This window comes from Neopelma chrysocephalum, unplaced genomic scaffold (assembly GCF_003984885.1).
Source record: "Neopelma chrysocephalum unplaced genomic scaffold, ASM398488v2 Primary Assembly neopelma1_61b, whole genome shotgun sequence".
Taxonomy (NCBI): Eukaryota; Metazoa; Chordata; class Aves; order Passeriformes; family Pipridae; genus Neopelma; species Neopelma chrysocephalum.
In genome coordinates, this window is record NW_020897717.1 from 1,820,379 (window position 1) to 1,836,319 (window position 15,941).

The following is a 15,941-nucleotide window of genomic DNA, read 5'->3' on the forward strand; positions in this document are numbered from 1 at the left end:
GAGGAGAGGAGAGGAGAGGAGAGGAGAGGAGAGGAGAGGAGAGGAGAAACTTTTCCTAATATCAAATCTGAACTTTCTCTGATGCAGCTTTGAACCATTCCCATGTGTCCTGTCACTGGATACCAGGGAGAAGAGATCAGCAACTCCTTCATTTCCCCTTCTCATACTGATCAAAATAACTGGAGTTTAATTCTTAGGCTTTATTGACACGGACAACATTAATATTTCAGTGCTGATTATCAAAATAAAAAGGGATAGAGGTATAAAATAATAACATCATCAACAAAGCTTGAGATGCATGGGTAAATTAGAAAGAGAAATTATTTTTTTTTCTGTAGTAACTTACTTGCCTGACTTTTGGGATTAAGAAAGTCCCTCAATTTTCTCCTTCTTACTAAGAGACAAATAATGTTCTCTGTATTATGTACACACAGAAATAAATGCATCAACTGCAATCTGGTCTGAGTTAGCTCCATCTTTTATGTGAAGAAGGTCTATGAAGGCACATTTTGGGATTCTTTTACGGATTTAAATGAAGGGGGATCTAAACTGTTATTGCAACAGCAGTTTTCTGTCAAATTTTAGATGAAGTTTATTGTCCCAGAAGTGGAATTCTCATATGAACACTCCTCGGTTGTTTCAGTACAAAGTCAGTGGAGTCAGCTTTAAGCATCTTAAAACAAATTTGGATGACTTTACACTTATGTGAACAACTTACATAGACACTTTTAGCTTCACAGCTGTGTCAACAGAAACTGTAAGAAATAACTTCTCAACTTCTATAACTAGATGCGAGAGAAATGACCTGTATATGCCTTCAGCCTCTCTCAGAATGAGAAAAATTAAAAAGGATGTTAGACAGACTGTGGCAACACGGCTACTAGCTCGGTCTCAGGACATACCAATGTCTGTTAATGGGAATTCAAATTAGACTCATCAGAAACCAAACTCCAAAACCTACAAAAATTTGTATTATTTTTCTCATCACATATAAAATAAGATGCCTTTAGAGTCAAATTTCAGACAAAGTTCACAGAGTCCATGTTCTTTATGGTATGGATATTGCAGAAATAATGTGGCAAAAACTGTCATAGAAAATACAACCTGCCTCATAAGCAGATTCATCCTATCTGTACCTGAAATGTTATGCTTTTACCTAGAGCTGCTCTCTGAATGTGCCTCTGGGTTATCTCTCCTTTCAGACGGTCTGTAAAGGACACAAAATGCAAATAGTTAGAATTCAAAATGTCAAAAATCAATGAAGTCATTTCCCACCATTTGAAATTTCCTGTGCTGCTGGCCAATTTTTGGTTTTTTTTTTTTGTGACCCATGGGACAGGAAGTTTTCTGAGTTTTGTCCTTCTCTCTACTGCAAATAAACAAGTAGGCACAATGTGACTCAACATATCCTAAGATTTAACTTTGTCCAGTAAGAAAAACTGAAAATGAGGCTCTTTACTGTCAAGCACTTTCATAGGATAATGATCTGATGTTGCTAGATACAAAAGAAATCCAAGTGAGACTAAAAGACATAGAGAATTCCAAGTATTTTTTCAAACAAACTTACAGGTGCTAACGGTGGAAAGGAGATATTAGGTCACTAGTCTGCATCTTTGCCAGTGAAAAATCGGTTCCCTACAGTCCATTTTTCCTGTTTGCAGCCAAGTTTTAAATATCCCATGTGCTAGAGCTTCCGCAAGTTCTACTAGTGTCCTGGTTCCAGACAGGACAGGGTTAATTTTTGCAGTAGCTGCGAGGGGCCATGGCTAGGACACAGAGGTTATTCCATACCACCTCATGTCATTGCTGGGGATGGTGGGAAAGGGACTCTATTCCAGGGAGAAGGGGTTCTTTCCAGTTAAGAAAACATGGTAGAGGGAGCCATCCAGTATTGTCTGTTACCATGAATCCTTTCCTTTCTTGTACGCTGTTATTAGTAGTGTTGCTGTTAGTGTTCATTTTCTTATCTCATTGCTGTTTCCAGTAAATAGTCCTCATCTCAACCTGTGATCTTTGCCTTTTGTGCCTCCAATTCTCCTCTCCACTTGCTGCAGTGGGGAAGGGGGAGAAAGCAGGGGAGCAAGAGAAAGAGCGGTGCATGGTTTGGAGAGTCTTGGTGGGGACACTAAATTGGGGAGTACAGTTCCTAAACCACAACGACTACTCAACATAAGTCACAGTGTAGAGGTCATTGATTTTCAACCAAAAATTAACTAAAATTTCATTATCTCATTATTTCTAATTAGGCTCCCATGCCCCATATAATTCACCTTTACCCTTCTTTTATCAATTTCCGCCCTGTTCTATGATACTGTTTCAGTTTACCAATTATTCCAAACCATAATTAAATTACGACATGGGAAGCCATTATTCATAGATATTAATGAAAACAATAAAGGAAAAACATAATTCTAAATGTGCAATTTCAGCAGTGCATGTGTTCTGAGGGAGGATGGAATTATGCCTTTCAAGTTTTCAAATTAAAACCATTTCTAAGCAGAGACTTGTTCATAATCTTTACTAAGCTGTACATCTGGATATCAGGGAAAGAAAAAAAATCCGCTGGATTCACTTTTTTTTTCCCCAGACCTCTGATTATCTACATCATATTAGCATGCATTCTGAATTAAAAATATCCTTTTGCTTACAAGTGAAGACCTACAGAAAAAACTAATCAAAGCAAATTAACTCATTAAAAGTTGTCAAATGCTTAACCAGAGAATGTAAAAAAACATTTAGAATTCACAGGTCATGAGAATTAGACTGCTCTGTGAGCACAAAAGAACCGTGACAAATTAAACTTTTTGGGGAATTATGAAAATAATTATAAAGTATTTAGTAGCATTGTAGAAATGATATTGCATGCAATACATTACAGTGTAACAGTAAAGTTTTGCTTATTTATAGAGAAACAAACAAACCAAAGCACCCTACCTACTCCTTGACTATAAAATAGATATTGCAGAGTTGTATTTTTCTGCAGAGGAAGTTTTATTCTTTTTAGTTATTTTTACTTAAACCAATGAATTCTTCTGTACTTAAAGTTAGCTGTAAAATTAAGAAAAGTTTTCAGCTACTGAGAAACAGATTAAGTGAAATAACTAACCTCATCTACCCCTGCTATAACAAACAAATAAATCCTCCACCTAAATCCCCTTAATAATTTTTACCAATAAAAGCAGTGTTAAATGATCAATGCTCACCATATTTGTGCTTTGAAAGCTTTATCAAGCAACTCAGTTGATGTCAATACTCAGTAAAATGTGATTAAATGTGCTATTTTTCCCCTGAAATTGCTTTTTGCTACTCTGGATATTTAGATCCTTGTATTCTATTGCACCATATCACACAGTGTGATGTTACTCAATATTGAGCCATGAGACAGTCATGAAACAATTTGTAGTAATCTTGAGATTCATCTCAATGGATTACCATTAACTGAGGTGCCTCAGAAAGCTATCTATACATTTATCTTCATGTAAGAGCTTATAAACTCTCTTTCTTATGCACTGTGAGCTGGAAAAGGCAGCTGCCACTGTCATATGATAAAAATGGTTGCAGTAGTGAGAATATGCTGTTCATCAAGAGCCAACTGAAAACAAGGGTGACATACAGTTTTCAATCCTGTCAATATATGGTGTTATTTCTCCTTCTTTAACCTTGCTAGAAACACATCATCAGCAATCTAAACATTTTGCATTTCATGTGGCAATGAGGTCAACTGAAAAAAGCAAGGCAAACAAGTCAATGAAAGTAAGATCGAACAGATAGATTGCCATCAGTGCAAATATGTGGAAACACAAGAACATGGGGACTGTTTTTAAATGATTATAGCCAAGAGGCTTGACTTTTAATTATGTAGAATTCGCTTTCAACACAGCTGAGATAGAAACCACAGACGCTGCAAAAGTTCTGCTTCTATTGCAATCTTTGTCAGATCAGTCAGCAGTGTGAAACTGTCCCCAATGCTCCTCTCCCCCTTCATTCTAGCCTTTGTACACTACTGCTCCATCCATGACATGGACCATGATGTTGCAAGAAACCTTGTCCTTCTTCAATTTGGCAGCTTTGTGAAAGAATGAGAAGATGGAACCAGACCACCTGTAGTCAGAGAGGAACCAAAATTTCTCTTTTGGCCAGAAAAATAAAAATCCAGCGTCAGCACTCTTCTAGCAAGAGTTTTTATTCTTTAAATAGAAACAGAAAGGTGACATTTTTCCAGTTCACATAGTCCAAACTGCCTTTTCCAGGCAGCAAAAACTGAACTTCATTTTGCAGAAAACTCCCTGAGGAGAAACTGTAATTGTAATGGGAAAAGTAGCCCAAATAGGAATTCTGATTCCGGGGACATGGTGGTGTCATGAGGCACCTGACTATAATTCCATACAAAGATCGAGCCAGATATGATTTAATCTTTCAATTTGTTTTAATCCAATTTGAAATCTGACAGTTTATTTAGATTTAATTTGGAAAAAAATTGGTTTTCACATAGAAACTCTTATTTTTGACATAACCTTAAGATTCTCTGTGCATGTTTTTGATTAGAGTAATCTTGTTTTGTTTTCAGGATAAATACTTGTGGGGGAGAATGAATGTTTCTGAACTGCTCTACTTTTCTGCCTCTGAGAACATTAATGCAAGGCTTGAAGTTCATAAGTGACAGAAGTAGGGGGTGATTCCAGTACTGTTGCCTGCACAGATCTTCCCATATAAACAAATGGAAGATTTCAGTCTTTAGTACTGCCAGTTCTGCAATCTTCATAAACACAAATATTTACCCAAAGAAATATGAAGAATCACATTGTCATTAAAAAAACCCATGTCTTTTGATTCCAACAGTATAAAGTTGTGGACAAGGTAGTGCTTAAATGTGGTTTGCAAAAATTGAATTTAAGACTTGGAGAACATCTCTCAACATATGGCTAATTATGTTTTCTGAAGTTTCACCAAACAAGAAGTTAAAAATAGGTCTATAGCTGATACCAAATTTTTTCCAGTGGAGTCATTTTTCATTTGGAGATAACGGTCCCAAGAAAATGTTGAATGCTGCAACTCCACATGTTTTGGCAAAAAAGTAGTTTTGGGGAATTTAAGAATTCACTCAGCATGCAGCCAGCTGTCATTAAGGTTGTGATAAATCTGTTGGTTTTGGCCTGTGTTTCTGGACACATGTACCATCCTGAGGTATGGAAAAGAGATGAACTGGTAAGACAGAAATTTAGCTTTGTGACAGGAGACAAAAGCAAGAAGGGAAACAGAGAACACAAAATGGACTAGAGAAATCTAATTAAGACTGATGTAAAGCAGAGGAAACTATCCCATACAGTGACTAAATATGACAGAATACATAACTTGAATAATATGGCTTTAACTTCTTGTCTTTGTGTTGTTTCAGACTGTTTCAAGGACCTGAAATTATCTTCCAAATTATTACAGACAATGAATGCTTTGATCATACTGCATATGCTTCAACTGAAAAATGAGTATATTACAATTAAAAAAACACTGATTAAAAAAAGTATTTTCATTTTGTTTGGGTCTATATGACAGGTTTTAAAACTTCTCTTACATTTTATCAGATCCTCCATATAATACTATTATAATGCTTCAAAGGCTGCTAACTTAAAAGAAGTGCTGGTCAAGTTAAGAGTACACATACAACCTTAACTCCCTCCCTTTGAGAATATTTGTTGCTATTGGTATGGATAGACCTTTAACTTGGCACAGAGTCTCTTCTGCCTCAGTAATTGACAGGCTAAAGCCTTTGTCAATAACTCTTTATCTCCTGTTATTTTTTAGTATTTTTCTATTATTTTATATTTTCCAAGCCTGTGTTTATCCTAATAAGTCCTTCCATCCTGGAGATCCTGAAACCTTCACACCTCATCTACGATGCTGTATCTCCTTCCTTCTTCATCGTGAAATCGTTTTTGGTGTTACATAAAATTTTAAGCTGAACAAGCTCTTATGCATCCAGGGAACCTCTGATTCCTGGAATTCACCCTCCAGGAAATTTTGGGTCCCTAATTGAGCTATATGGTAGTAGTTTTTTCTTTTTTTTCTCTGTTTCTTTCCCCCAATCCCACCAGAGGGGAATGAGCAAGTGGCTGTGTGATGCTTAGTTGCCAGCTGGGGTTAAACCATTACAGGAAATATGCGGGGGTTTTGTTTGTAATGCAATGCCCCTACATTTGCAGTTGGACCCAGCTATGAAGACCTAATTAAGACTCTGGATCTATTAAATCTGATTCATAAAGTTGAGTGCCTCCACTTGAATCAGATAAGAAGTCCTGCTGAATGAGCACAAATTAAAGCTGCATATTCAGCAAATAAGCACTGAGGCAGGCTTTTACAAAGAAGGCAGTAGTCACATAAATTCCATGACCCTTGTAGAGGTGTATTTTTAACTGCGTTTGAGGTCAGACTTGTAACAACTTACGAAGTGTTCCTGAAAGTAGGGGACATTGAACCCAAATGGAGATATTCAAGTGGAATAATTTCTCAAATGAAGAATATCAAACATTGACAGTTATTGCAAATCTTACCAGACGTGGTAGATACTTTTTAAAATCTGATGCTGAAATTGTATGAGAACACAGTCTATGACAAAAAGTATCTGATAAGAAAAATCATGGAATTAAATAAAAAAGATTCTGTTCTAACTCAAAATCCTACAGCATTAAGAGCAGATGAACCATTCAGCTTTTCTCTGATCCAGAGAAATATTTGGGAAAAAATTCTTACTATTTTTCAAACTCAGTCCTTCTCTGATAGCAAAAACGTGTCAATTGGCTCTCTTAGGACAACGTGCAGAGGCAAAGTAGTCTGCGTTAGCAACACTATTTCTGATGAAAATGCTTTATTTTGGGATACATGGTTGGCCAAATCCCCATGTGATCTGATAGCTCCTCATTTTCAGAAAGCCCTTGGTGGCATAAGGGGAGAAAACACAGTATTGCAGCACTCAAGGCCTCCTGATTATAGCACATGCATTTTTAAAGGTATAAAATACAACTCTCACCAGCATCAAAAATAAATTAACGACAATATGTGAGGTAACATATTGTTAAGTATGACCTGCTGCAGCAGATTTCTGCCTTTTGTTCACTGAAGAAACATCTGCAGTGGTTTAAGATTTTACTGGCTCTCCTTTCTCCTTTTCCCTCTCTCTTCCCTTCATCCCAAAGTTTGCTGTCAAAGGTCACTGCCCCACAGCAGAGGGGTTAGAAGCAAATGTTGGCCTGTGTTCTGCTTGCTCTAGCACAGTTTGGCACCTCAGCACAAGCATACCAGCAATTTAAGCTGAGACATTATCATGGAGTCAACTACAATGTAGTAAACACTCTCGTTTGCCTGCTGGGAAGAAAGGGTTGGAGACAGTAACTGCCAGCAAAGAGATGGGGCACACCATTGGAAGCAAGGTAGCTGATAGTATTTAGTAGAATTCATCAGTGGGAGACCCCAGAAAAGACAAGAGGTTCAGAATTGGAAGCACAACCCTGACTTCCACACCAAATTCATAGTTGCAAAGCATAGCCCAAGCTCAGCACATTAACAAACACACATGGAAACACAATTTTCACAACTTAATCTCCTTCCTTGAAGTTTAAATATCACAGATTCAAATGCATATATTTTACTATAATGTAGGATACTGCACAGTTTGGGATTACTATTTAAAATATCTGACTGGAACATGTTTCCTTCCTTGCCATACTCAGCTGAGACAATAACAGTTTTTATTGAGACATTTATTACCTTCAAGCATGATTAAATTTACAGACAGAAAGCTTATGAGACAGCAGCCACTGACAGTCATTTCTATAGGATGACACTGGACTTCTCAGGAAGGATTTCTTCACTGAAAGGGTGGTCAGGCATTGGGATGGGCTGCCCAGGGAGGTGGTGGAGTCACCATACCTGGAGGTGTTCAAGAAACAACTGAATGTGGCACTTAGTGCCATGGTCTAGTTAGAGAGATGGTGACTGGTCAAAGGTTGGACTCAATGATCTTGGAGGTCTTTTGCAACCTAAGTGATTCTGTGATTCACTGTTTATTCCTTGAGCTACTCAATATACAGTCCTCTAAACTCTGTACCCATTTCTATGCATTTATTTCTAACCTCCATATTAAGTCTCCTTCCATTTTCCTACATGTTCTTGTTAGTTCTGGCCAGATAACATTTTTTTTTCCTCACAAACTGATTATTTACACTTTCCAATTGATGGTCATTCCTGTAACTGTTTATTGTTTGGCCTGCATTTCCACAGCACCCTTTATACCACATTTTTTTTTCTACTAGCCTTTCATACACTCTAGCTGCTATAGAACAAAAAAATGCTCTGATAGGGTTAAACAGCATAGCTGTAGAGAAACTCAATTTATTTTCCTGATGACATGATTCAGGGCCTCTCTCTTCCTTTAAGTACAGACCTGTCATAGGCTGCATGGGCCTTAATTGTTGGGGTATTCCCCAAGGTCCCATTCATATAAATGAGGGAAATGCTAGCATGTTCCACAACTCGCATTCACCCAAAGGCACACGACTTCTTTCCATAGGAAGCAGAATATGGCAAGTGGCTAGTGCACACAAATTCCTAACAAACCAGATACTGAACATCAGGATATCTAGGATAGCCAACAGAAAACACAAAGGGGTCTGGACTGCAGTTCAACATCTCCTTGAAACTGGAACTCAGAACCTGGATGCTTTCTGAAACAAATGCTTGGACCTTTATTCTATTGTCCCAAGGTTGGCTGTCACTACTTACTGCTGCCCAGACATTTTTAGCCAAGCACGGATATATAGCAGCAAGCAGATTCCAGGACACTTCAGCAGAAGGACACATCGTTTCTGGATCCTCAGTGGAGAGGGTACAGGTAGTTCAGTCAATAAAGCAGTCCTTCTGTATGCACTAGCAATGGCAGTTAGTTGTATTTCAGGAACTAGAGTGAACAGGTTTTTTTTTTTTTCCTTTTTCCTGGATAGCTCTTCTGAATTTAGGTACCTAAATTTCATTTAAGGTATACTTTAGGTGACAGAGTACTATTTTAGGTATTGCCTGAAGTTAACAAATATTCTGTGTATCTATCTTCATATGCTAGGAAAGACACAGAAATAATGCACATCTGGAAACTGTTGTTCTGCTGTTTATCACATGTATTTGTTCATGAATTAAATATTAAGCTGGTCCAAAAAGCATGACTGAAAAGCAATGCCATATGGATAAGGAGCCATAATTTGTGAATTTAGTGTTCTGGATGCTCATATGACTAAATGTAGCTTATCTCTTGATTATTTCTGAGGAATTAATGTGAAGAGAAAGAATAAGGAAAATAAAGTCAGAGAAGTAGCTTTATATACAGCTCTTTTCTTTTGTTTTTTTTAATGTCCAAATATAAGAAGCTTAAAAATAAATAAAGGGTCTTAAAAGCACAAACCAGCAAAGTAAAAACCAAAGAATTTTACCCCCTCAAGTTTTAAACAGAGAGTGACTATATCCAAGTATAAGATGAACATAGTTATTTCCTGTTACTAATACTGCCTGCATGGCTTTGTAATTTCTATGCAACAATCCAATGTCCAGTTTCATACTGGGACATTTTTTCTGGCCAGAGTTGCTCAACATAAAATTGAGTATAGAGTTCCAGGCCTCACTATATACTTCAGTTTCACAAACTGATGCCTGCTCAGCTGGTGCTAAGAAAAAATCCAAGAGCCGTTAATTAGGGAGAGATAAGGAAAGGATTTAATCGTGCCAAGACGATGGTATACGACGCGCGCAGGCTGTGCCTGAGATGTTACATTTATAACAATATCTGTCCAATCCCAAGTGTGTCCACCCCATAACTTTTGGCCTGATCCACCCCCTGGTCCACCCTCTGAAATTGGGTCTGGGGTGCATTTTGGGACCCTCTCTTCATCAACCTTCATCATCTTCAGGGTACACAGAGAGCAGAGTCACCCAGTTCTTTGACTCTGTCTTGCGGTTTAGGTCAAGATACAAGCGTTCCCCAAACAAGACAGGTTTTGCCTTGACAAGAGACTAAACATCTACTGGATACGAGGGTAGAGCTGATATGGGGAATATGGAATGGGGAAGAGGGTTAAGGAATTTGTAAACTAAGGAGTGTTACAGGGAAGAGGGATAAAGGGGCTGCTTCTAAAATCTACTTCTATTACCTATAACACTTATAAGGTAGAAAAGTAAAAAACCATTAGGGGCTTAAGGCATCAAACTTTTAAAATTTTTCTGTCTTAACCAAGAAATTGTCCTGGAATTTAGCTCATACTGCTGTGTAAACTTCTGGTCAGATGAGACAGAGTGATGTTAAAAACCTGACAGACATGACACAAAATTAAAAATAAAATAAATTAAAAAAATTATGGTGCTCAAGCTCATTAGATATGTTACCACATTTTGAGGGTATGTATGTAAAGGTTTCAGGGTGAAAGAAACAAGATCAGAGTAAGAATGGGTGTATGATACATTTTTTAATGCTTGTAATGTATGTACGAAACTTTTGAGAAATTACTTGGTAAAATATGTTAGACACATATTAAAATCCCAGTAAAATATTAAATAGGTTCCTGTAAAGATACAGCATATATTTAGTGTTGTGCATAAGCCTAAGTTTGCTTCTTGAATTGCTCAGCAATTTAAAATGCAACCTGATTCTATATAAGTGGCACAATGATGTTATCAGCTCTGAACAGATGTCATCCCTCAGTCTTAACAAAAGTGCATGAGAAAATCTTCCTAATACAGCTATTCTATGTTGATCGCACTCCTTCTGCAACATCTATCTGTGGTGACATCGCTAGTCCTACATGATTTAGGAACTAGTTTGATTAGAAGAAACAACTATTGTATTTTAGTAGATGTAGGTCGGTACGCGTATACTGCAAGTCTGCATGAATGCTGTCCAGATGTGTAAATGAACCACAAGATGCTATGAAAAACAAATTTGTATTTCTGTGCTCTTGAAGGGGTATCACTCTTTAACAGTACTACTCTGAATAAGCTGAGGTCTACTTCTCTAGAGTTTGAAGGTTTGATTTTTCACTCTTAAAATCTCTGGCCATCCTGTAGTAAAGACATACATGACTTAAATGCAGGACTCAAAGGAATACTAAACTTCCTAATGACACTAAATTGGGAGGAGCTGTTGACTCCCTCGAGGGAAGAGAGGTCCTGCAGGAGACCTTGACAAATTAGAGAGATGGACAACCACTGAAGTTTATGAAGTTTAACAAGGACAAGAGCTGGATTATGCACCTGGGATGGGGCAATCCTGGTTGCATGTATAGACTAGGGAATGATAGGCTGGAGAGCAGCACTGTGGAAAGGGACCTGGGGGTCTTGATCTATGGCAAGTTGAACATGAGTCAGCAGTGCCCTGGCAGCCAGGAGGGCCAACTGTGTCCTGAGGGGCATCAGGCAAAGCATCACCAGCCTGTCAAGGGAGGGGATTGTCCCGCTCTGCTCTGCACTGAGGAAGCTTCACCTTGAATGTTGTGTGCGGTTTTGGGCACCACAATATAAGAAAGATATTCAGCTCTTAGAGAGCGTCCAAAGGAAGGCAACGAAGATGGTGAAGGGTCTTGAGGTGAAGCTGTGTGAGGAGTGGCTGAGATCACTTGGTCTGTTGAGCCTGGACAAGAGGAGACTGAGGGGAGACCTCATTGCAATCTTCAATATCCTCACAGGGGGAAGTAAAGGGACAGGCACTCTGTGGTGATCAGTGTCAGAACCTGAAGAGTGGCCTGAAGTTGTGTCAGGGGAGGTTTAGATCGGATATCGGGAAAACATTTTTCACCCAGAGGGTGGTTGAGCACTGGAACAGGGTCCCCAGGGAAGTGGTCACAGCACCAAGCCTGACAGAGTTCAAGAAGCTCTCAGGCACATGGTGTGACTCTTGGGATGTCCTGTGCAGACCAGGAGTTGGACTTGATGATCCTGATGGGTTCCTTCCTACTCAGCATATTCTACGATTCTATGATCAAGAAAAACTTTTTGTACTAAAGACTGTAGGATTTAAACACCAGCCCCCCAATACAGCATGAACTATCATCTAGCATCTTTTCTTTAAAAGAGCAAATTTGACAGGTTGACTTAAGAACAGACACCCTAAAAAAAGAGCAAAATGCAATGTAGCAATCCAGCATGACTACATGTTTTCAGTCTAAAGACAGCTTGCAGGCAGAAAATCTGTTACTGAGCAGCATTTTTCAAAGTTTATAGTCATAGCAGTTCATAGCTTGATTAAATCCAATGAGCTTGGTCAATTTGTTTTAGTTATTCTAGTGAAAAGCTTAAGTAAAAAGTGTTTACATGGTGTCTTCCTGAGCATAACTTTTTCCCCTGAAAATACTTCTGTTTCTAAAGAACAGAACATCATTTGTAATAATTAGAAAATGAAAATGTTTCCTACATATGTAGATTCCAACACAGATCCAAAGAAAACATTAACATCTTAGGCCTGCAGTGACTGTTACACTAATAAGGTTCTTCTGTTTAAAGAATAGCACACCAGGGGACCATAATAGAGCTGTTCAAATGAATTCATTCAGTTTGGTATTTTCTGAATAAGTCATTTGACAAATTGTGTTTTCTCATTCTAAGGACCCATTCAGCCTTTGCATTGTCACCCTGGGGCATTGCCTATTGTTTGAAAGTAAAAACAAACATATGCAAGCTACTCTGAAACAATGGACAATATTTAGCATTGGCATTAACATATGCATTGCCCCCTGAAGCCAAAAGACTTGTACCTTCTGAAATAAGTTTCCTAAGTGCTGCTGCAAAGACTATGTTATATTACCAAAGATGGTATTCTGTTCTTATAAGGAGGAGCAGAAAAAGCAAAAAGGCTGCCAGAAAGCTGCTAGAGCTGCCTGGTTCTCTTGTCAGTCTGATCTCTAAAAGATCAGGTAAGACAAATCCTATAGCAGCTGGTGGTGATAGGGCAACCAAGTCGTTCTTTCTGTCTTCTCTGACAACTGCCCTAGCATGATCCACACTGAAACAGTGGCAGAACAGAAAGCTCTGTCACAGCTCCATCAATCTAGGTCTACCTCTGAAGTGAGACAAACACTAGACCCAGAAGTTTACGCTGCATACAGTAAGTACAGCAGATGAACTCTCTCTCTCTTAATTTCAGAAAGGCAAAGTAATGCTTCACAGTTTAGTCTTTCCTCCTTATTTGCACATCTTACTACCAGTTTTCTGGAAACTCTCATTCAGCTAAAAATATTATTTTATTATACATTGCCTAATCATAGGGTGTTAAGAATTACACTCAGCAAATATAACTGCACTGCTCCAAGACAATGTGAGCCTTGCTCACATGGAAATGACTTCTGAAATTCTAAGAAAAATTCTCTTGAGTATCAAAAATACAATCTGATAATTACAAACAAGGCAGTTAATTGATTACTCTGACTCACTATGAACACTGTGAAGAAACAAAAAAAGTCATTAACATGAACTTTCCACTGAACTGCTAACAAGAAAGAAAAATATATTCCCATCACTCTGCTTTATATTATGAGACAACTGGCTGCTTCTAGGATAAGAAAATAGGTTGTGGAAGCTTGCATCACAGCATTGAGACTGCCTCAAGAGGGTAGCCACCAGCTACCATGTTGTAGCTATCTGCCAGGGCTGTGTAAAATTCATGACATCTATTCTGCATTACAGCACCTTGAGAGAGATCTTCCAAAAGATGCTGTGAGAGAGCATAGCATTTTTATATTGTGCTCTACAGATCCCTGGCTAAACTGGGCCATAGAAATCATGCCTGAAGCAGTAGAAAAATAATCTTAACAGAATCAAGTTGAAAGTAAGCTACATTTCATCATGGAAGGAAGGAAATAAGTTAAAATGGAACGAGTTATAACCAAACAGAAAAATAAGATATAGCATCCTGCAAAGCAAAGTAAATCACATTTCTACAATGGACAAACTGCAGATGGTGACAGAGTGGTTAGGAAAATAAAATTTGCAGAAACTCAGCTGTTTTTCTGTATTTTCAATTCCGTGCTTCCAAAAATCAAAATGTAATATTTAAAAAATAGATTCCAAAACTGCAGTCATAATGGCATGGTGATTAGACATTTATCCAAAACAAACACACATAGGAACAATGTTTTTTCAGTATTAGCTTGCAAAACAATTGGGCCAAGAAATTAAGGAGAAAGAATCCGAAGACTGTGTCAGCCATGCTGAATGGCTTCAGCTTTAACAGCTACTGCTATTTTTGGTGGACACATAAACATTCCATTTATTACAAAACTGCTTTGAAACTGACCTGGAGATCAGAAACAGACTGAAGCTTCTAGGCACTGGGCCACACTGAATAACATCCCAGCTGGGAAATTACATCTGGGGGACTGTTTGTCCCAATAGCCTGTTTTCTCTTCTGTTTTTCTGACAGATGGCTGCAGGTTTTGCAGAGCTAATGTGCTTTGTTATATTAGTCATAAATGACATTCCTCAGAAGTAAACGACATAGTTACATACCCGAGATGAAGTATGGAAGAAATACTAATTCTGTTCCATTTTCTGATCCAACTTGTGTTCGGAGACCAAAACTGACTCTGTTAAGTGACAGAGGACAGATGCAATATATGGGCAGACTCCCAGGAGATAGGAAATCAGTGTAGGCTAATTGCATTGAGGCTTTATTTTTCTGTATATCCCAGTGCAAAACAGAAGTGATGAAGCAGCAGGAAGGAAACTTTTTCTTTCTCAGAGAGCTTCAAGTCTACACTGATGTGTTCTTGTCAAATCTCCTACTTCTCATACGAAGCTATGGTTTCATCCTGTTCTAGATTGCTGATCCGGTTGTTCGTCTGGAACTTCTTGGGTACTGAACAGTCCAGCCAGGGCTCCTGGACACATAAATCTTGGTACATGCAGCATGCATGCAGACTGACATTGAGCAGGCTTTGTAGAAGGCCCACACAGTACGTTTGACACCTACAGAATGTGCCTGATGAATTGCACAGCTTGAGCTGCACCAACGGCCCAGTTGTACATCCTCAGCACATCCTGAGCATGTTAGATTCACCACATTGCTCAGATTTCTGTCTGTGAAAAAAAGTCTGGGACTTTCAGTTTTTATGATGCCAAACATTGATGGATGCATTAAGGCTCAGTTCTCAGGGATCTTTCCACATAAAAAAAACCCCAAACCAAACTAAACAAAAATCAACCTCTGATCAAAGAATAAGATAAATAGCAAACTCGCTTGCTCTTCTTGCAGTTTTTATGTCTCTCATGACACAAAATTCAGTGTAGTATTTAAGGGTGGTATACAACACTTCCATAGGATGGAACACTTGCTTATTAAATAAGAAAAATCCCTTGAAAGTCCACATCATACCTCTTATATCATTCCTGAAGACCATGAATGAGAAAACATGTAAAGGTAACCACATTTGAAATACAGGACAGTTCTAAAGTGAGTGGTTGAGTGCACAACCATGAATTACTCTCAAAATCAAAAGGAAGCTGAGCAGCCTTAGTGATATAAAGATAGGTGAAATTGTGAATGGAGTTCAAGGATGCAGCTTTGGAGACCTCAAAGGTGGACAATATTGCAATATACTTCACACTATAAGTGATATTATTTGTCTGTTTAAAATAATTACTACTATAGGTTATAGGTTTAGCAGGACCAAGTGGAAGCTGCTGCACCAGGGTCAGGGCAACTCCTGGTATCAATACAGGCTGGGGGATGAACAGATCAAGAGCAGCGCTGCTGAGAGGGACCTAGGAGTGCTGGTGGATGAGAGGCTGGACATGAACCGGCAATGTGTACTTGCAGCCCAAAAAGCCGATTGTGTCCCAGGCTGCATCAAAAGCAGTGTGGCCAGCAGGTCAAAGGAGGTGATTCTGCCCCTCTACGCTGCCCTTGTGAGACCCCACCTGGA

General features: G+C 38.5%; 1 protein-coding gene across 8 annotated transcripts in view; it reads right to left on the bottom strand.

The window, feature by feature from the left end:
- KIF6 (kinesin family member 6) overlaps nucleotides 1–15,941 on the bottom strand; it is a 165,561-nt gene that overhangs the window by 32,125 nt on the left and 117,495 nt on the right. For all 8 annotated transcript variants that reach the window (XR_003533948.1, XR_003533947.1, XM_027681767.1 and 5 more), the window contains one exon: nucleotides 1,157–1,207. Coding sequence is in view for 6 of the 8 variants with exons in the window: in XM_027681767.1 (XP_027537568.1) it covers nucleotides 1,157–1,207 (51 nt within the window). In the remaining 2 variants the exon portion in view is untranslated. The remainder of the gene's footprint in view (nucleotides 1–1,156; nucleotides 1,208–15,941) is intronic.